Source organism: Pezoporus occidentalis, unplaced genomic scaffold, assembly GCF_034315485.1.
Source record: "Pezoporus occidentalis ecotype Australia unplaced genomic scaffold, CSIRO_AGI_Poc_V1 ctg193, whole genome shotgun sequence".
Taxonomy (NCBI): Eukaryota; Metazoa; Chordata; class Aves; order Psittaciformes; family Psittacidae; genus Pezoporus; species Pezoporus occidentalis.
The window spans coordinates 1285551-1306962 of NW_026913782.1; the positions used below are offsets into that span (position 1 = coordinate 1285551).

General features: G+C 43.9%; 1 protein-coding gene across 1 annotated transcript; it reads left to right on the forward strand.

The window, feature by feature from the left end:
• Positions 1 to 489: 489 nt before the first annotated feature.
• On the forward strand, positions 490 to 20529 carry ENTPD3 (ectonucleoside triphosphate diphosphohydrolase 3). Its single transcript, XM_062617221.1, has 10 exons — positions 490 to 599; positions 3569 to 3689; positions 7816 to 7933; positions 10838 to 10988; positions 11766 to 11925; positions 13950 to 14180; positions 14625 to 14897; positions 14996 to 15106; positions 15595 to 15732; positions 17360 to 20529. Exons 2-10 carry the CDS (start codon positions 3570 to 3572, stop codon positions 17591 to 17593), a joined length of 1536 nt encoding a protein of 511 aa, XP_062473205.1. The 5' UTR covers positions 490 to 599; position 3569; the 3' UTR covers positions 17594 to 20529.
• The last annotated feature ends 883 nt before the right edge of the window (positions 20530 to 21412 follow it).

Sequence of the window (21412 nt, forward strand, 5' to 3'; positions counted from 1 at the left end):
TAACCACCGGGTGATTCCTCACAACCCCATCCGCGGCCAGAGGCGCTCGCACATCCCCACTCCAAGGCTGCAGCCCCTCTGCCTTTCCTCTTCCACCCGGGACGGAGGTAGGTTGGGAAGCGGTGTGGGGCATCCCCGGCGAGGGCCGGAGGGGGGCCGAGGTGAGGGGAGAGCCCCTTGGTGGGGCGGGCGGCGGCGGGGTATGTGCATGTACATATGGTCTGTGAACGTGTGGCTGTGTCTGTCTCCGCGATTTTCCTTGTGTGGGGTGAGAACTTTGTGCTTTCTCGCAAATCACGGTCGTTGTGTGAAGCTTAGGAAAGCTCTGAGGCGCGGATGCTGATTTGGGTTCCATGTGCTTGTTTTGACTTGATTTCTCCAGCCTGTGAAGCCTCCTCATGGGTTTTCACTGCGGGTTGAAAAATGCTTCGGGTGTTGGGGGCTGGTGTTTTGTTTCTTTTCCTTTTCAGCGCTTGAAAATCAGTGACCTGTAAACCACGTCTAAAATAAACGCTGATGTGTTTGCATCTCTCTGGTTACAGCGTGAAGAAAGAGGGACATCCTTACGGCGCTTGCCTACGCACCCTATGAACAAACAGGTCAGTACCTAAATCAAATCCGAATAACTTGGGAAAAGGAATTTCCATGTCTAATATGCACTGTCATTTATAGAGATGTGTATTTAACCTAGTTAAACTCAAAACATTGATGGCTTGAAGAAGTTTAGTCCATTTTCCTTTGCAGGCAGGACTGCCTTTTGCTTGAAATAAGGCATAGAAAGTGATCCTTCCAGGATGTTGCTGTGTGAACCAGTGTGCTTCATTGGGTGTGGGAAATGCATATTAATGCTATTTCTTGCTTCAGGATGATAATGTTTTAATAATGGAATGCAGCTGCTTTTTAATCCTTCGTAGAAGTCTTACATGGAACTTTAATTTGCAAGCGTGCAATGTTAGCAAGTTAGTTAACACTGCAGTTGTGCTTGAACTGGAGCGCATGAGCTCCCTGGTATCTCTACAGATCACAGTGAATGGACAAGTGTGACTGTATTGCCCGGTATGTGTGTGAGATTCAGATAAGTGTAGCTAAAAGTAAATACAAGCCTGTGCTTTTGATCCAGTTGTGTGAAGTCTTGCAGGGTCTTGCACAATTCACGTAGTGAAGATATCAGCTGTAGGAGGCGTCCTTCTGACACAGAGGCTGTTGTGCAAATCAGGATACAGAGATAATTCTCTGATGAACCTGTCCTGATTACATGATGAATGTCTTAAGAGATGCTCCCTGTCAAAACTGATTTTTGCAAAGAGAAGTCATCCCTAGTGAAGACAAATCCCAGCACCAGGGAAGCACGTGAGAAATCCAACACAATGAGGTGTCCATTTCCCCTTTACAAACCAGTGCAGCAGAAAATACTGCAGCAGTCATCATGGGTGTGCGTAAGTGTCACTGTTATAACAGTGGTTACTGCTTTGCTCTTTAGCAATGCTTTGGTTTTTCAAAGAGTCGTTTGCTCTAAGTGGGGCTTTTTGGATAATGACTTAATGTCTCCAGCACTGAACATCAGTGCTTTGATGCAGGAGTGGCTGGTGTATGTTAAGTTGTGAGCAGATAGTTCTCTTTTAGTCACTTTGCAATTACAGATAACTCCATGCATAGTTGAAAGCTAAAGATTTTTTCTCTCCCTAAAGACAAGTATTTTACCCAGGTGGTTATTGATAAATGTACAGTTAAAACCTGCTGTCTCTTCTAAAAAAGGAATCGATGTGTATCAATGCTTCTAATGGGTATCCCTGACATCATCTGCAGGTTACAGTGAGAATTCTTCTTAGGAGTTAACGTATTTTCTGGTGGTAAAAATAAGGTTTCACTGTCATTTATTCATGGTGTACATGATGCTTGATTGCCTCGGGATAGGAAAGCAAGGGATGGCAGTAAATAAATCACCAGTGTGGCTGGTAATTTTAAACTGGCTGGTGATTGATAAAGTTGTTCTCAAGCCAAGAAAAGAGAGTACTGGAAAAGTAGATTGGCAGTAAAGTGGGATCCCACATGGATTTAGAAAAGGGGGCCAATGAGTATAAAAACCTGACGTTCTGGAAGTGAAATGTGACCGTTTCCAAAAGGCGGTCTGGGTTAGATTTCACAACAGAAATCAGAAGACAAAGAAGGAAAGCAGAAGCAGTGGGCAAAGCTCAGAGTGAAGCCAGTCCCCAAACCAAACGAATGCCTTGCTTCTCTTTTGAACGTGGACGTAGGTGTTGGACCATGTGTATGCAGGCTGAAGAACCCATGGGGTTTAGAACATGGAAACTGTGTGAGGAAACATTCTGCCTTGTCCCTCAGCTCTCTGTCTCTGGTTGGAGCTAAGGAGACCACAGGGCTGACCCAGTGTGGGTGGACTGCAGACCACCTCTTAGCTCCTGTCCTCAGCACAGATTTGCCCTGGCAATTGCTGAACAGCAGGGCAGCCCTTGACAGCCACTGGCATGCTCCACTGTTGGTATGGAAGAATTAAGAGATGGGGGTTAGGATAGATCACACATTGTTATTTCTGTGCCAAAATAAGTGGTTTCTGAAAACGAGAAGGGCAGGGAAGTGCTCATTCTTGTGTTCCTCTGACACTCCTAAGCTTGCTGTTTGCCATCAGCCACCCCTTTCCTCCTCAACCCCTGTGGGGCATAAGGATTTCTGATGTGGGAATAGTCAGCACTCTGAGGTACTGAAAGGCCTTTTGGTGTGAAGAGCTCTGTGGCCAGGGCATGGAGAAATAAAGGATGAATGGAAACGACAGTAAACCTAAACCACATTTGAATCCTAGAAAACCTTTCTGGAGGACACGAACTTACCGACAGCCTTACCGTGAGTGTGCGTGTTCCGTGTTACCTCTGGGTTTGTCTGACATAACTACGTGTTAGATTTGTTTAGATTTAGGGACTTCTCATCACAAGTTAAACTGTTTATTTTATGTGTAGTGAAGAGTGATCGTAATAGGCTCTGTATTAATATGCAAACCCACATGTACGCAAGCACCCTTCACGAACACATCAGCAGATAGAAGAAAGATGCCTGCCTAAATGTTCTTATAACCATTGTTTCTTGCTGAAGCAGGCTGTATCTGCCTTACAACTCTGGCAGAAGCATCCAGCTGTGCTCAGCAGCCACCAGCATTGTGCCTGCATGGCTCTGGTTGTGTCTGTGTTGTAGGGATACGTGGGATTGCTGAGTGTGCACTAGCCCCAGCATGCCCATTGCTCTCATTTCCTGGGGCAATGGGAGCTGGTGAGCGTGCACCTACAGGTAGGCACTGTGGGAAAGGAGCAGACTGGGACCTGAGGGTGAAATCTGGCATCATTAGCATGACAGTATAGACACCTCCCTGCTCAGCAATGAAAAGTCAGTGGTAGCAAACCACCCGGCAGTTCTTGAGGAGAACACTCATGCAGTATGAGCTAGTTGATGAAATGAGGTTTTAGGAGGAGCCTCAACTGATTCAGTTGAGTTCAGGCCTTGAGACAGAATCACCGAGTTCTTTCACATTCCTTAAGTGCTTCTCTTTGTATTGTTTCAGGATGCTCACCAGAACGCCAAGTGTTGTTGCTCAAGCATTCCTTCTTCTAAGCATTATTCTTGTCATTGCTATTGCAGTGATTCAGATAAATCAGCAACAGATCCTCTCCCCAGGGCTTAAGGTAAGTCTTAGAATACCTGAGGAAGGAGAACAATGTTTTGAACTGATATTTAATAATGTCCCTTTCTAAACTAGTTTCTTACGGGGTGAGTCAAATGAGACATAAATTAATGCTTAATCCCATTGGGAAAACTGAAGCTGAGAGAGAAAGAGAATTGCTTAAGATCACAGAGTCAGTGGCAAAACAGGAAAAGCATTCCCTGATTGCCTGTGATGCCTATCACATAACGTCTTCTCCAAGACTGAAAGGCCAAATGAGAATCTGCCACTGCTTTTCTCGTTTTGCCAGATTGGAAGTAATATTATAATAATTTTGAACTTTAAAGTTTAATTTCTGCCCCCCCTCCCAAGCACAGCCAGGAAGTTTATGCTGAAATCTTTGCACGCTGCTGCTGTGTGTCAAAAGCATTTGGGCTCTAAGTGTGTGCTTTATGATTTAGCACGTGTTGAGTCTTGTCAGATAGTAACAGAAGCAAAGCAGCTTCACAAGGAGGGGCAGAGCAAACTGGAAGAGATAAAGTGATGTCCTCTGGAATTCAGGCGTTGTCTTGTGCTGTATGTGTGCTGATTCTTCAGTGAGAGATGAATGCAACTGGGGACACGGGTGTAGAAATGAGCCTTCTAGGGAAGCTGTGCAGTCTGGCAGTTTGAGTTCTGCCAATGATAGCTACAAGGATATAAACCTCGTCAGGTCCTTCTCTGAAGTCCTTTCTACTTTTCCCTCTGCGAAAGCACTTAACTGGATAGTTCACATACCGATAGGCTAATGTCTTATTACACTTCATGAAGTTACAAACACCTTTGGCTTTGCCTGAATTGTTTGGTGGTGTGTATGAATCATACCATGGGATAAAACTGTATTCCAATACCAGTTTTATGTGTTTGTGGTGTGGCAGGATGTGCATGCTGGGATCTTGCATGGGGACACAGTGCCTCAAGTTTACTCCCTGTTGTGCCCTGAATCTCAGCCTTACATCCTGCCATTTTTCATGCAGGGCAAGACTGGATTGACCTGTAGGCTGAAGCCACTATCTAAAAGACAGCCTACGCATTGCTTGTGGTTGTCATCAATTCAGTTTCACATTCAGAATGATGAAGTTGTCCCCTTTAAGCAACCACTGGACATTTAAGCAGCTTGACCATTTGGTTTAGGTGGGGAGGGTTGCTTTCTCAATCTCAACAGCTTCATGGCTGGTTCTGAAGGAAAACCAGTTTTCTGCCTGCCAGTGCAGGAAATCCCAGCTGACACAGAGGATCCTGTGTGTGCCGAGATGCTCAGTGGTCCTTGGTAAATGATTAACACTCACAAAAGGAGGACTTTGGAAGGTTTCACACTGGCATTATCAATAGTTGACCAGATGGAGCCTGGAAGGGGCACTGTCCTGATGTTAGTGATTGATTAAAATTAAATACATATGACAATAACATGATGAAAACAGACTTACCCTTTGCAAATGGCCTTCTTCTTCTGGCTCTTCTCCATGAAACCAAACAGCTACTGAATGATAACTAGAGTTTGTGTTATAATATCTCCTTCCCAGGATGCACATTGAGAGTGTCCAGGTTCATTCCTTTGTGGATCAAGAGAGAAATTATCTGTTGTTCTATGTTTTAAAGCGTTGTTGCAGAATTAAATGGTTTGGTTCCTTAGGTTATCTGAAGATTGAGCCAGGGATTTGTGAAGGAAGGGTCTGGCCATGTGCATGAGGCTGAGGCACTGAAAGAGCTCATGACTTAGCAGAAGTCAGAAGACTGATGAAGAGAGCACAGACATCCTTACTGACGTAGCTTGTGAAGAAGGCAGGAACTGTAGATGATGCCAGCTCTGAATGTAATGAGCCTTTGTACCAGTCAAAACATCTTGCACTGTCTAATGATGTTTTGTGAGCCCTAAAGAGAAGAAACCCTCCCTTCATTATTGTGTTTCTTTAATTTACCCCTCCAGGTGCTACCCCTAAATTTTGGTCTCTACACCTAAATTTTAGGTCTCTACACCTACATTTTGCGTGTCTCTTTTGGCTCTTCGGAAGTGTTTTGGCCTTGTTTGTGGATCATCTAACTGATTAAAAGTAGTTCAAGCCTATGTAGCTGAACTGAAGTGTGCTTCCAGCATGGATGCACTTTTGTAGCCTCTATCCTCCTGGTTTAGCTTCTTAGCTTCTCATGATAGTTTTCCAAAGTGATCAGATGGCAGGTATGGCATCATAACTGTGCCAGCTTTAAGAATTCTCTCACCCCCTTAAAATGCTGCATCCTCTGTCATTTCTGTTTAATTAGAGATTAATCTTAGTCCTGGTATCTGACACACTTCTCGGTGATCACTGCTTCATGATGCTGCATGGACCGGTTCACACAGGGTGAACTTGCCCAAGTCCAGTCACGAGTCACCCTGCAATGGGCTCAGGAGCCCTCTTCAGAAACGAGCATCCCTTTAAAAGGACTCGGGCAGAAGAGGCGGAGAAGGAAGAAAATAATGAACACCTTGGTTCAGATAAGTGCAGCATTACTGTTTGGCACGGAAATCTGTAACTTCCAGGAAGGAGGCTTGGAAATACAGGGGAGGATGGAAGTAGGTCAAAAAGCCCCACAGCTAGCCGAGGTAAAAATACTTCCGTTATCTTCCAGCTCTACTTGGCCATGGTAGTTGGCTCTTAAAGTAGCTAAGCTAAAAGCTTATGGTTGGCACTTTGAGCTGCATGAGACTGGATTAAATTAATAGCCCTTGAGCAAATTGACCATTACTGTATTATGCATCTCTACAGTGCCTCTCTCTCTTCCAAGGAGCGGGAATACACTCGCAGTATCTTTGCTAAAGCAGTTCCTTGAACAGAGCCTGATGGTGGAGTGGCTTGCTGGTAGCTGTGGAGCCTTCCACCTTTTGGTTGATCAGGGTAAACATCATCTGGATAAATATAAATGCAATTCTCACTATCTAACAGTCCTCTGGGCAACAGACCAGAGTGGAAGTGCTGGTATTTCTTTGGGGTTCAGGAGTTTGTAGGATTGCAGTGGAAGCTGGGGATTAATGGGGTGTGGAAGCTGAATGGTTTACCACCTGAAGCAGTGATCCTTCTCCATCAGACTTGAGGCTCCCTAGGGAGGCAGTGGGTTGAAATGTATTGGCTTGCTGCAGAGGCTTGTCCTTTGCAGCCAGATGGAAGCTCTCATTTTCCAGTGTTGCCAGGCTCTGAGGCAGCTGTGGTTTGGAAAGGAAAGGATGTTAACAGAGAAATGAACTCTACAGCGTGAGATTCCTACCAATGAGATGGCTTTGGAAGAGGCAGGCAGCTAAACGTGCTTTCAGGGATCACAAAGAGGATAAGCAAAATCCCAGTTTTCTTCCTGTCATGCAGTTTGCCTTCTCAGTTGCTACAGTTTTCTACTGCCATAAAAGATGGGAAAGGGGGAAAAACCCATCTGGGTAGCAGTGGAATGGGACGGAGAAACCTGTGCTTTAATCCCACAGGGAGTCCAAGTGACCTGGGGCAAGTCACTGAAGTATTTGTCATTTAGCTCATAAATAAAGCTGGGGTAATCTTGATTCCCTCTTTGTTTTCTCACACTGGCACAGCTTGTTTTCAGTGGCAAACTCTTAGGTGGCCTGCCTCAAGCACTCATAGGGAGAGGCTTATGGGGCAATCAGAAAAGAACCAGACTCACTGCATCATTCTCACTGTGGACTGCTGTGTACTTTACCTCTTTGCTTGTGGCTTTATGGATCCCTTGTGCATCCTTGAATCTACAGCCTGTGCTTAGGTATCAAACCCTTCAGTGTCCAGGGAGTATAGCTAATAGCAAATGATCTTGCTGTAAAATCAGATCCTGACACAGTGTTATGTATGTGTTAGAGTGGATTTTGAACCTCATGCTGAAAGGAGATGGGCATTCTCCATCCCCACTGGATTCATTGCTGTAGATACATGGAATGTTGTTTTGCAGCCAGATTCATTCTGTGCTCAGCTGTTGGATTCATGCCTAAGTACCCAACACTAGAAATAATCTCTATTATAACTATACTGTGCATGCATATGCTACAGTATTTGATGGTGCAAAGAACAGCTGCATATGGGCTGTTAAGCTGCCGCTGTCTGTTTCTTGATCTAATGTAGTCTTTCTTTAATCCCCAGTATGGAATAGTCCTTGATGCTGGATCCTCTCGGACTACCGTCTACGTCTATGAATGGCCAGCAGAAAAAGAAAATGACACGGGAGTAGTAAGCCAAACCTTCAAGTGCAATGTGAAAGGTGAGCTCCAATGGAGTTAGCCTCTAAGAAGACGTTATCTGGAATCTTATACTGCCTTTTTTACACTGTGTCCCCTTTTCATTGCTGGGGAGCAAGAACTGTTCAGGCTATGTCTATATCTGTCAGCATCAGTCATTCTCCTACTGATACAGAAGCGTGCTCTAATCCGCAGTGGAGACGGGAAGCTGTAGCTCAACATGAGTTACTGATTTAGAAATAATTTCTTTTAAAAGGAACATATAAAATATATTTAAAAAATAGCTTGGAAGAAAAACCCATTGAGAAGAATGGGGACCTGCCCTCCTTAGATGTTAGCCATTAATTTTGATGGAGTGGTGTTTAAAACCCTGTCTCTGATGTTTGAGTCGGGTTTCCTAGAGAAACAAGGTGATGCAGGTCATCTGGAATTGTTGTGTAATTGCTTCCTTAAGGTATCAACCTCGGTGATATCTGAGTAAGCTTTCAAAGATACCAAAATCCCATGCATTTTATGAAGACAGGTGGCCGTGCAGGGAAGAGCAATCCATATTATTAAGCGAATCCATAAGGGATTTCTGCAGGAAGCCAGGCTTCACAAATTCTGCTACCCTGAGCCTAATGAACTTCAGTGTATTCTCTAAGGTACTACTGCTTTGTTTAGTGCACTGGTTTGGGTTTGCCAGTGAGCTAAGAGGAGAAGGTGGGGCAACTCAGGAAGTCTCGGTGCAGGTTTTGTTGCACATAATAACTGTGGTGTTCAACAAGAATTTTTCCCTTTCCTTCTCTCTCAGTCCTACATCCCCCTTTGTGTCTGCAAATAGATGCTGGCAATGCAGTCATATTGGTCCATGAGTAACTAAGAGACAAGGCAATAGTTTCCTAACAGCACCAGCATTTCTATCTTCAGCACTAAACACGTGTGGGCATTCTTAGCCATTCTGGGACAAGGAAAGCAAGTGTAATGTGCACAGAAGTAATGTGCTGTCATGTGCCTGATGCTGTGTCTTCACAGGCTGCAGGAATGGTGGCCAGCCTGCTGAGGTGGGGGAACAATTTGCTAGCTCATGCCTTTGCTCATTAGAGTCAAGGTAGAATATTGCCTTTAAGAATTATGGTGTGAGAAGAACTCGCAGAGAAACTGCATTATTCTTCTGGAGAGATGACAGAGGAGTACTCTGAGCACTTGTTTTAATAGGATTAGATTTTGGTTTAATTCCAGCTGAATATGAAAAGAATTGCAAAATGGTTGAATCCAAATTGCTGTGAACTGTTCAGGTCCAGAGGAGCCTTAACAATGATCAACCAGAGCTCTCATCCTCCAGCATACAAAATATCCAGGGTTCACTGCTCAAGTCTTGGGTAACTGCACTGAAGGAGACAGAGGGCTCAAAGGAGAGGTCCCCATCGAATGGTTTGGGTTGGAAAGGACCTTAAGATCATCCAGTTTCAATCCCCTGCCAAGGGCAGGGATGCCTCACACTAGACCATGTCACCCATCTAAGCTGTGAATACATCTGTCTTGTTTCTTTAGTGACCTTCCAATCACAGCCTTAAGCACTTAAATTGGGGGTGTTTCTGGGCATACTGAGAGGCAGACTTTCACATACCTACTGAACTTGAAAGTCAAATGGTCAACTACTCTGTTAGCTCCATGGTGGATTTATGATTTCATATCTACCTTTATTAGATACCTCTGCCCTGTGTGTAGGAGCCAGCCCCCAAACCCTTTCTACACAGCGCAGTTCATCTGTCCTGGTTAGGGTGTAAGCATCAGCAAAGCAGTTGTCCAAAACAGAATGGTCACTGTCTGTAACCTGCTCCGTCTGAACACTGGGAGATGGAGGTTGCTGCCACCAAGGGACTGTGAGGCAATGTCAGGATGTAAAATGGTAGCTGGTGCTCTGTTTATCTCCAGTAACAGCTTTGCCTCCAGCTTCAGGCCTGCCTGTGCTAGACTTAAGACTTTTAGAAGGTCTTATGCCAAACCATCTAATGCTAACACCGTTCATACTGTGAAAAACGGAGTGGTAGAGCGGGGAGTCTCTAAAGTCTTACGTATCTTTGTGGTTTGTTCTTTTTTCAGTGCAATGTGGCTGGGCATAAATGGTTTCTCATTTTGACTCTGTAAGAGCCACCTTTTGCTTAGCTTGGGATCAAGCTGTGGGAGACACTGCTGTTACAAGCGAACTAGAGGGAGTTTTGGCAGAGTTGCTGTCTGTGGGGCAGTGGCTTCATGGCAATGCCTGGATTTCTCCCTGTGCATCTTACCTGTTCCTCCCTGTGTAACTTTCATTCCCATTAGTCAAAGGCTTTGGGAACCTGTGAGGTGCCGATTAGCTCTTGCACCAGCTTAGACTTGGACCTCTTAGGACTTCAAGAGCTGCTTGTGCACGTTGAAATTTCACCAGCAGTTCTTTGCAGAAGCTGCTTTATTTGGCTCTCGGCTGAGAGCAGTGAGCTGCAGAGGTGCCATGGTGTCCAAAACAGCTGTGGCAAAGCAGATGAGGAAACCTTTGGTTTAGCTTGCGGAAGGAGGGGTTTTCTATGCTTCAGATCAGAGAAATTTTACATCCATAAGACATGCTATTGCCTACAGCATCTGCCATTTCCCTCATAAATATAGCACTGCTGTCACTGTGTTGTCACATGGTTTTATACTGTATATCTTCCTCTAGGCATGGTATATAGGTGTATATGTATACACCCTGAAATACAGGCGAGCAGTTTGCAAGTATTTGTCTGCCACAGCTGAGACAGTCACTACATTGATTATTCTTTAAGCACTCCCAGTTTTCAAGCATCCTCTCCTCCTTTGCAATTACAGGAGGGATGGGGGAAATCTCTTTCTCTTAACACCTGCTTGCTAATCGGGCTAATTTGTAGTTGGCAAAGCAGAATGAAATCAATCTACTTGTTCTCTTTTAGGCCCTGGTATATCCAGCTATGAGAGGAACCTTGGAGCTCTTGCCAAACCTTTTGATGACTGCCTGAATAAAGTCAAGGAGAGAATACCAGTTCATCTGCATAAGAACACTTCTGTTTATCTGGGGGCTACAGCTGGCATGAGGCTACTGAGGTATGGCAGAAACTTGAGCTCCTCTGTGTGCATTATAGCAGAGCAGTCTGTGAAAGCAGAGAGCGCAAAATGTTCTGGATGCATTTTTATCCGCTGTAAATTGGCCATCCCTGAAGGAAATGGAGCCCAGCCAGTTTAATTTAATTAACTTTTCTGATAGGGAAAGCGGGGCTGTATGAAAATCCTCTGTGGTGCTGTGCTGAAAACAAATCTTGCTTTATTCTGGAGAAGGCAGGAGCTTAGTTTTCTCTTCCATACCTGTCTTGAAATTCAGTGTTACACAAACAGGTAATGGTCGTGTGTATCTGTGGGCAGCAAAGGCAGATTAAAGCTGGGCACCACAGTTTTCTGACTGCTAATGTGGCTTTTGGGGTCTGCTTGCGGCTTTAGCCCTGGCATAAACTGGCTTTTTATAGTAGTTCTGTGACTGAATGGAGTGGGGAGAAAGGCTCCAGGACTGTTCTGACCAGCAGTTGTCATGCAAGCATTCAGTTCACTAAGAAAGAAAGTGTGTGTGTGTGTGTATATGTATATAAGAAACAAAATACCCATGAGCTTGTAGGCTAAAGAATGAAGTTTATACGTAGTGGGGGAGTTGCTTGCTGAAATGCTGTTGGATAACGTGGCTGTTCCCTGTCATGAACTTCCCTTCGGGGAAACGACCTCTATTTTTCATTAGGTGATTGTAGGAATTCTCTTGAATTGCCAGTCAGTGAACAATAAACATGAAATTGCCTTTCCAGATGCTCAGTGTCTTATATTTTGTGAATTGCTTAGGTTGCAAAATGAAACGGCAGCCAATGAAGTCCTTGCGAGCATTCAAAGCTACTTCAGAGCACAGCCTTTTGACTTTAGGGGTGCGCAAATCATAACGGGGCCAGAGGAAGGGCTGTATGGATGGATAACAGCCAACTATATAATGGGCAATTTCTTAGAGGTGTGTGGAAAAAACCTGCATGCTTTTCTTTCACCGTTTCTCTCTTATAAACGAGAAGTCTGAGAGGACATGCCTGTTAAATGTCATAGCTATAGATTCCGTTTCGCACTGAAATATATAACAGGGTCTTTTTATGTGGTAGTAGTAGAAAAACTAAACATAAAGAACAATACGTTACAGGAATGTGATGTGGCAAAGGTAAAATTGTTGATCCACAAAACAGGGCTCTTCCCTAAATGACACCGGATGCCCTTCCTAGAAATAGAAGTTGCATTGCTTTTAAATGCATTGATGTGCTAGGTGTGACAGGTCTTGATTGTCTTGACAGTGGTGCCAACTAGAGATGTCTTCTTCTGCTTCTTGGTGAATTCCTCAGTTGAGTGCTGCCCCTGCAGCTCTGCTGGTGAAGGATCTGCACAGCTTAGGGGGCTCCTGGCAGTGTTGGCTCACTTGTCTTAGCAGACAAGACTGAAGCAGTGAAGGTGTTGGAGTTGATGTGGCCAAATGTGCTTCAGCTGAGACAGAGATCACTCCTACACCATTCATCCCAATACTGCTGGAAAGCTGCAGGCTATGAGCAGTGGGCTGTGATACTGTCTTGTGCAGACAAAGTGATACCAATATAAAGATACTTGTGCTGTCTTTGACCTCAGAATAGGGTCATGCAGGAGCCTCACAGCAGAGAGGTAGTCAAGTATATTGGAAGATCCCTTTATATATATATATATATTCAGTATAGTTTATTCCCAGTAAAAGCTTTACCAAGATGATGAGCAACTGCATTCATGGCAGCAGTTAACTGCACTTAGATAGTCTTGCTGGGTTGAAAGAAATTCCAACCAAACCCCTGAGTATTGTTTGCTGTCCTGGTTGAATGGCACCTTTTAGATCATGACAATCAATGAGGAGGAATTAGCCATTAGTCATCTTAAGTGATAGCTCATGGTGAGTGTGTTGCTGACTCTTGCAGAGAAAAGCGGTATTGGAATGGCACGTTCTGGAAGAGTTTTTCTTGCTGTTGTGTATTTCATGCAACACATGTGATATGATAAACTTCAGGGTGGTGTCAGTCTTCTACCACATGGACTTTAATAATGCAAATAACAAATTATTCCTTATGAATCTGCCATATTTGATATACAGAAGGACTGCAAGATGGGGTGAAGCCAGTTTAGTATAGAGAGTTGTGTCAAGACCTGCTTGTGGAATGTCACTAGTAGGGGAGAGAAATGGCCACCATTCCTGTGACAGTGGCCCAAGTCAAATTCTGGTAGGGGCTGTTAATGGGAATCTTGCACTCTAAAACCTTGTGAGTGTATTTGCTAACCTTGGGAGCTTCTTTTCCCTTCCTCCGTATACATTCACATCATCCTGCTCAGTAGGTAATACTACAGTAAATATCGAGGTAGATGATCTTACAGAATCTATATTTTGTGTAGACCAAATACAGAATTTGGGCAATGTTTGAGTAATAGGAAAATGCCAGCGGAATGGATCAGATTTATTGCCACTGCAGTTTCAGGGAAGGAAAAGTGCAGAGCAGGGGGTTTTGTTCTTTTGACTTCAATGTAGCTTTTGTTTTTCTGTGGTTTTCATTCTATTTTCACTGTTTTTCTGTGTGACCTCTTAATATTCCTTTAATAATCATTCTTGCCTTGAAACAAGCAAATCTTCATACTATTTACATCCACATTTGTTCATGTTCTCATGGGTACGTAATACAATTCCCTGCATTCTAGTATGGACACTGGCCTGGCTAGTCCTATGCTTTGATTGCTGTGCTGCCCTCTGAGTTGAATGCTAAACTGCATTCCTTTGTCCATCTCTCAAGATCACTTCATTCTGTGAAAATCCATCCCTCTTCCATGACAAACATCTGCATGTTTGCCCAAGAGCTGATTTTTCTGAAAGGGTACAGGCCAAAGAGGCAGGGAAATCTCCAAAGGTTAAGAGTAGGAAAGCTTGAACAAAAGGGGGAACAAGCAGATGGTATCTCTAATCAGTCCTTTTACTTTTACATGTAGAGAAACCTTTGGAGGACATGGGTTCATCCTTACAGAAAAGAGACAATGGGTGCACTGGACCTTGGAGGAGCTTCCACTCAAATTTCATTTATCCCAGAGGACTCTCAGGAGAACTTCAACAGCACCTTACAAGTGAAGTTGTATGGTTACAACTACAATGTCTACACACACAGCTTCCAGTGCTACGGGAGAGATGAAGCTGAGAAAAGGCTTTTAGCATTGCTGCTCCAGGTCTGTTTAAGCCCCTTTGCTATGTTGCTCTTCCCGGTGCTCAGTAATTGTCTGAGGTTCTTCAGCTTGTGTGGAGCTTTGGAGTTTGGAAGTCTCCCAACTTCCCTCTGGAGACCCCAGTCAGAGCTCTGTTGTGTTTAGTTATGGACCAACACACTTGGGTTTCATACAAAGATCCTTGTATCTGTTAAAAATTGGTAAGGGTTTTCTACCATTTGACATAAAAAGGCCCAACTGGTCCTGTAAGTGTTTTGCTGGTCTTGCCAATGCTTTCTTGAGGAAGGAGTTTCTGTGAATGACAATGGTCAGCAATGTTGTACTGATATCGGTCGTGACAGGGGAGAGAACAAAACTACATGCATGTGTGGTTTAAAAAGATTCCCATAGTTACGGTCTTTCTTGCATTTTAATAGCCTTTACTGGGTTTGGTTTGTTCTTTCCCAGAAATCGAACACCAGTTCCAACGTGGATAATCCATGTTACCCTCACAATTATACTGCTGCATTCACCATGAAGCACCTCTCTGGCAGCCTTTGCACACAGTCCCTGAGACCAGCAAATTACCACCCGAGCGAGCTTGTGCGCTTCCATGGAACAGGGGATCCAGGTCTGTGCCAGGAGATGGTTTCTTCATTGTTCAACTTCAGCGCTTGCAGAGACGCAGAAGACTGTCCTTTTCATGGAATACATCGGCCAAAAGTTAAAGGGAATTTTGTGGTAGGTTTGCAAACTCGGCTTTTCTCTTTTGAGCTTGCTAGCTTTTGATTTCTATAGCTATGAAAATAACAGGCCTGCCATCTACTCCTTTTCTATAGGCTTTCTCAGGGTTCTACTATACAATTAATGCTTTGAATTTGTCTGGGCACTTTTCCCTGGCTGACTTCAATTCAAGTATGTGGTTTTTCTGTTCCCAGAGCTGGGCACAGGTAAGTGGATTGGCTGGGTTTTTTGGGTTGGTTTCGGTTTCCCTTTTGCATCTCTAAAAGGGAGATATAAAAAGAACAGGGACTGAACAAGCATTCGGGACTTTTCAGGAGGTCTGGTTTAACCTCAACATTTGTTTTCCCAATGTGCTTCAAACCGTGTAGTATTTGTTGCATGCTTAAAACTTGGACTAAGTGTCAAAATCTGTTTCAGAGCTTTAGCCATGCTGTAAAGACAACATGGAAAACATAGAAACCAGAACATCCTCCATCTTTTATGTATAATCTTAGATGTAGTTTCATTGTTTACCACGTAAACTATGTCACTGTCAGGGTATTTCTTTCTTTAAATCTTTGTATCTTATTGTCCACAACTTGGAGTTCTTGAAAAATGCAAATAAATTCTAATTAGAACCCAAACTATTCTCTAGTTATAAAGCCTGAAGCGTTTTGTGTAAATTATGTGTTTGTAACAAAGCTTTTGCTTTCAGCTCCAGTTTATGCTGCCTAAATTTGAAGAAATATATGCTAGATCCTACTGTTTTTCAGCCAATTTCATTTATTACTTGCTTATACATGGTTACAACTTTGATGCAGAAACTTGGCCACGGATACGTTTTCAAAAGGAGGTGAGTAATAATGATCTCCTCTTACTATTCCTTTAATCCAAAGAAGTTTAGGAGACAAAATGCAGCAGCTGACAAAAACCTAACAGTTGAAAACAGCCTTTGTAAATGATGAAAAATCTTTGGCACAAGGCAAAGCTACTTCTCAAGCCCCAGTAGCAATTCCAGCCTGGTTCTAGGGGCTGCAGCATTACACTGAGATGCTGCCTAGATTCTTTGTAAGAGCTTTAAGAAAGGATCAAATAATTGTGTGTTAAACCTTGTCCCAGTTGGTGAAAGCAGCAGCTCAAAACACCTCACCAGTCTAGGTCCACTGCTGGGTTGGACAGGCAACTCCTGCTTTTGTCTGCTGGCAGAGCTTTGGGGGAACCAGCAGAGCTGGTTTGTGATCAGTGAGTGATGGTGATGGAACTCAGGCAGTTTTCATCCTCAGCTGGGATATCCATGTGTGCCGTGATCTGGTTCCCTGCAATATGAATGTGTATTGACGGGGTACTGGCTTTCAGCTGGCAGAGAGAGAGAAGGCTTATAACATTTCTGTCATAGCTGTGTTTCTGTCTTCCCTGACGTCAGTTTTCCTCCTAAAAACCAGAGTACTTGTGATGAACTTGTGTGTATACATATATATCTCCATTCTAAAGATACTGCTAAGAAATCCTTGCTTTCAAATTGGAAGGCATGGGTACTAGTGAAGCTTGGCTGTCACACCAAGAAGTGTGGTCCCCACAGTCCTCTCTGCGACTGTACAGAGCCCTATTTTAAACCCTTGACCCAGACTGTCTCTTCATCTCCATACAGTTTGGAAATGCTTCAGCACTTGCCTGTAGCAAAACAATGGGTTTACACAGTTTCTCCAGGAGAGGAGGGTGAACGTTTATTGCCTATGTTAGGGCTGTATTCCTTTTTAATTAGTGAACACAATGAATGAAAAGAACCTTTAACCCAGTGCAAATGTCTGGGCAAGATCTAGGGCAAGATGATTTGCAAATGTTATCAACCTTATAATAAGAGATTTTTTTCCCTCTTTCAGCAAAGAAAAAACACTTTGATTCCCCTTACCTCTTTGCTCACCGGTTGTATTCCAGTTCCTGTTGGTGTAGCTTTCTTTTTATCAGTGAAACAGAAGGTGTTAAGATATACACAACTATAAAAAGGACCAAATGTTATAGGCCATTATGATCTCCTACTACCAGTAGGTGACTGCTTAAAAGTGTTCATTAAAGACATTAAATCATTTATTGAAGTTTCTCTCTCAACTTCATCATGCTGTTGATGGAATTCTAGGAATTAGCACAGTAATGCTGGTTTTATTTTTTATTTTTAAATTCTTTCTTTTTTTAAGCGTGTTTCTTGGTCAGAATATCCCATATCTGGCTGCCTGCATACACACCACACATCTTTGTACCCATCCATCTAATACCTGTGTTTCACTTCTTTAGCCCAGAGACCAATTTTATCCGCATCCTCTGGAACTACAGAAACAAGAGCAATTTAAGATGGTTTTGTATCTTTGTATATTCCACTCAGGTTTTCTCCTTGGTAACTGAAAGGGCAGTTGTCAGCACCACCAGTTGAGCATTTGGAACCCCTTTTCTTTGACTGTCCAATGGGAATTCTGTCTGTATTTCAGGTTGGCAACAGCAGCATAGCGTGGTCACTCGGTTACATGTTAACCCTCACAAACATGATCCCAGCAGAAGGCAAGCTGATCCAGTTACCTCTGAAACCTGCTTTGTTTGCTGGGCTCCTTGTCTGCCTCACAGCTACAGCATTGTTGTGTCTTCTCTTCCTCGTGTACTTGTGGATTGCATCACGTCATCGGAAGAACGGCAGCCGTGTTGAACATGTATTTATTCCAGAATGAATGAATTTTACTGAAAAGTTTTATAGTGCTATGAAGTAGGACTTTATTCTTGAAAAATGGAGAGTGAAATAAAGACAAAAGGCAGAAAGACTTCAGGACCAGAAGCATAAATGAGGAGAGACATTAAGGCATCTGTGATACGGTGACTTGGAGTGCTTTTATCTTGACACTTGTTTCTGTAAACCTCACTCGTCCAGCGTGTAGCAGAGAAACAATGGGCAGGTTTGTTAATAAGGGATTAATAGCCTTTTCCTGACAGGTATGTATTATTGTTGTTGTTCATGTCGATCTGTGCTGATAAGTGGTGATAGATGTGACCACAGTGGTGGCTGTTTAAGTATGCCGTGAAACATGGCAGCTGTCCTGGTGTGCTGTGCTGCCACTGAAAGCTCCCAGGTAATCTCATTTCTGAAACTGGAACAAGCACTGGGTAATGACAGCAACTGAAAGGAACAGCTAGGGTAGTTTCTTCTATTGCTGTTCCAAACTGATCTGCATAAAGGTGTAATAAACTGCCAACACCTCTCAGGAATGTCAAGCCTGTCTCAAACCTAAGCTATATCCTTTTGTACCATGGAGATCTTGGCATGCCTCTGCTTATGGTACGTAAGGTTTGTTTTGAAGGTTGAACAAAATGCTTTCGTGCTTTGGTAACTGAACCTAAACTTAAATGTCTCATGGTTATCTCCAGAAGCCACTGGGGTTTCCAGTGCCCTTTTCTCTAACACTTACAGAAATACTTCTGGTAGGTTCTCATCCTGAAACACTGAGCTGTTGATCTCAGGCAGCTGCAGTCGGCGCTGACTTGTCATGCATGTGTTATTTCAACTGTCTGGATAGACTCTCAGGCCTGGCACCTTCTGAAGCATTAACGAGTTGAGTCCTCCATTCAGAGCTCAGAGGAACAGGAGCCACCCTGCAGGCCAGCAGAATACCCTTTCTGAGGTGGGTTCAGGAACGTGTTGCTGGAGCTGCAGTCAGGGTTGTAGTGCCTCGATAAGCCTTTCCCCTGTCCTGGACTCTGTGTGCCTTCAGCAGCACTGGGATCTACCTAACACATGCTCCTGTCAAACACATCAACTCCAGAGCTTTTGGGAAGTGCTGCTGCCTTTGTGCTCCAAAGAGCTGACTTCCCTGACTTTCAGCTGACTGAAAGCCCCAGCATTCTTCACCAAACCTCTCATTCCCTTAAGTCTTAAGACTACAATTTTACCCACTGCTCAAGGTGTTCTTCATGGTTGATGCCCCTTTTACCTGCTTGTCTTTTGGTGTTCTTCAGCTGAGTTCTGAAATAACCCTTGAAACAATCTCCTGCCATGTCATCTGCCCTCTTTTCCCTTTGTACAGTTAATTCCTCTTTATATTGCCATAACATGATCTGTGAAACCGCAAGGGTAATACAGCTGAAGGAGTTAACAGGAAGAAGGGACTGTTGTATTTTTGAGGACCTGCAAGAGGAGAAAAGAGCATCTCTGCTTCACTTCCCTACTCCCCTTCTACCATCTCCTTTTGCCCAGATTCAATACCTCCATGGAGCTCCATCCCCAGATGTCCTCCAAAAAGCCACTGCCAGTCAATTCACATTCCTCTCTTTCCATCTTCTCAGCATTGCTTCCCTTTGTGCGTTGTTTCCCCTGCTTACATCTTTCCTCTGTAAAGGGATGGTTACTCATTTAATGCAGTTTTTCAGTGTGAGACAGTAAAAACTGGAAGGGAAATTGCCACATTCAGCATCTACTGCTAATGAGCTAAAGTTTGTGAGGCCACTTGAGTAGAGGTTTCCTTGCAGCTGTGTTGCATGCAAGAGAGTGCATGCACTAAAAGTCAAGTTAACCTTGGATTATGAATTGCAGTGGCATGTAGTGTGTTTTCTATCCTGACTTCATCTATTCCCCATATTGATTAGGTTGTGAGAGAAGTGGCCAGTATTTTTAGCCATTAATATTTTCATGTTCTGTTTTTTGCTTCTGTATCACCTTCCTTGAGGTTTGGTTGGGGTTTTGCTTGCTTTTGTGTTTCACAGGCTGATGGATGATTTGAAAGAACTAAATACCTTTTTAAATGGAAAAAAGAATGAGTTAGTGATTTTCAAGAGAATCAGCAGGGAGGGTTTTGTCCCTTCTGTGTTGGTATAGCTATGTCCTGTCAGTCTTACTGAAGTAGCAGTACTTAAAATAAGGCAGAAGGTATCACAAGGTGATGAAGTGCTCTATAGCAACAAGTTACATCTGATAAACCAAAAAGCTTAATTCACAATGCATTGGCATTACAGAATAATGGCACGAGATAAAAGCTTTATCTTTGGTGTGATGGATCTGGGACTGCAGTTAAGGGTAGAAAATCCCAACAGTTGGATGAGAGCATTAAAATGTCGTCTTAAGTTGCCAAATTTCTGTGGGAGATGGTATTCTGGAACATGTACTTGCCTTACAAAACCTTTGCTTTGTGAATGGCAGGGCCATTCAGTCATGGGCTTACACAAACAGAACACGCTTGGAAGTGAGCTTCCTTGGAATTGGCAGCTACAGACCAAACTTGTTTAACAATCATTTGGACTCCCAGATGTGCTTGGATGGAGCCAGTTTCTGTTGAGGGAATGCCTTCCCCCTGCCACTCACCTCCTGTTTACCTGCAGTTCATGCTTGGCCACGCAGCCAGCTTGCCTGCCCTCTGCTACCTACAGCGGTTGCTTCTTGGAGGAGAGCTGGGGCAGTGGTGGTGGTCATGGCTTCATAGTCAGAGCTAAACCCTCCCTGAGGTGCAAGGCAGAACCCCATCAGCCACTGGGTCCTCGGCCTGTCAGCTGGAACCAAACACAGGGCTGGGAAAGCCAGTGTATTAGCAGTGATTGAGAGCGTGCACAGCTGTAGGTTGTCTTTTCACACTCTTTATTGCCTGTATATGAAGACTAATAAAACTAACTTGTGAAAAGTTAATCCAAATGTACTTTTCCTTATTATTTTCCCCCTGGTATAAATGTTTTCATCCTCGTGGACACGCTGCTCTTATGAGAGAGGTGGGAAGTCTCTGAAATGCTTTACTGGAGGGTGGAAATGTGCAAGCTGCAGAAGTGATGCTGCACAGTGGACAGTGCTCTTTATCTCCAGATTCCATACTCTTAGCAAGGAATTAAAACCAAGCCACTCTTGTGATTTTTATTTTTAAATATATATACACAACACACACAAACACATAAACTTCCACTTTTAAACATTGTTTTCAGTTAGGGACACCACTACTTTCTAGGGCTTCTTTCAGATTCAGGGCCAGAATGCAGAGCTGAAACCTTGTGTCAAAGAGCAGCACTTCCCAGTTGCCAGAGCCAACTGATCGAGCTGCAGATGCATTAAAGAACTGTGGGGCACAGGGAATAGGACCTATAGGGAATAGAGATTGTCTAACAGGAAAAAACACATCTATGGAGAAAGAGCAGGAAATTAATCCACCAGAAGAATGAGATAAAAGATGAACTGCATAAGGCCATTGGTGAAGGGGCGGGGGGCAAAAATGACAATTTCTTACAAAGCAATACCCCATGCTGGTGGAAGAAAGCAGCAACTTGTGCTGCGTGGTGTAATGTCTCCGGAGATAACGTGCTCAAGAACAGACCGAATGTCCCTTTTGGCTGTTTCTAAACCAACTTCTCACCACCTACGGAGCCCATCGGTAACGCTGGATTTACCCCATTCCCCGTGTGCTCCGTTGCACCCAGCACGCTGCCAGGCCGCACTCCCGAACGAGGGGCCGGCTCTGCGCGGTGGTACGAACAAACACCCACGGCCCGGGCGCGATATCTCCTCCTCCCCTCGTTAAAACAAA

Coding starts and splice junctions, on each gene's coding strand:
- ENTPD3 (XM_062617221.1), top strand. CDS start 3,570: ATGCTCACCAGAACGCCAAGTGTTGTTGCTCAAGCATTCCTTCTTCTA. Junction 10,989..11,765: donor GCTGGCATGAGGCTACTGAG/GTATGGCAGAAA, acceptor TGAATTGCTTAG/GTTGCAAAATGAAACGGCAG. Junction 15,107..15,594: donor GTTCCCAGAGCTGGGCACAG/GTAAGTGGATTG, acceptor TTTTGCTTTCAG/CTCCAGTTTATGCTGCCTAA.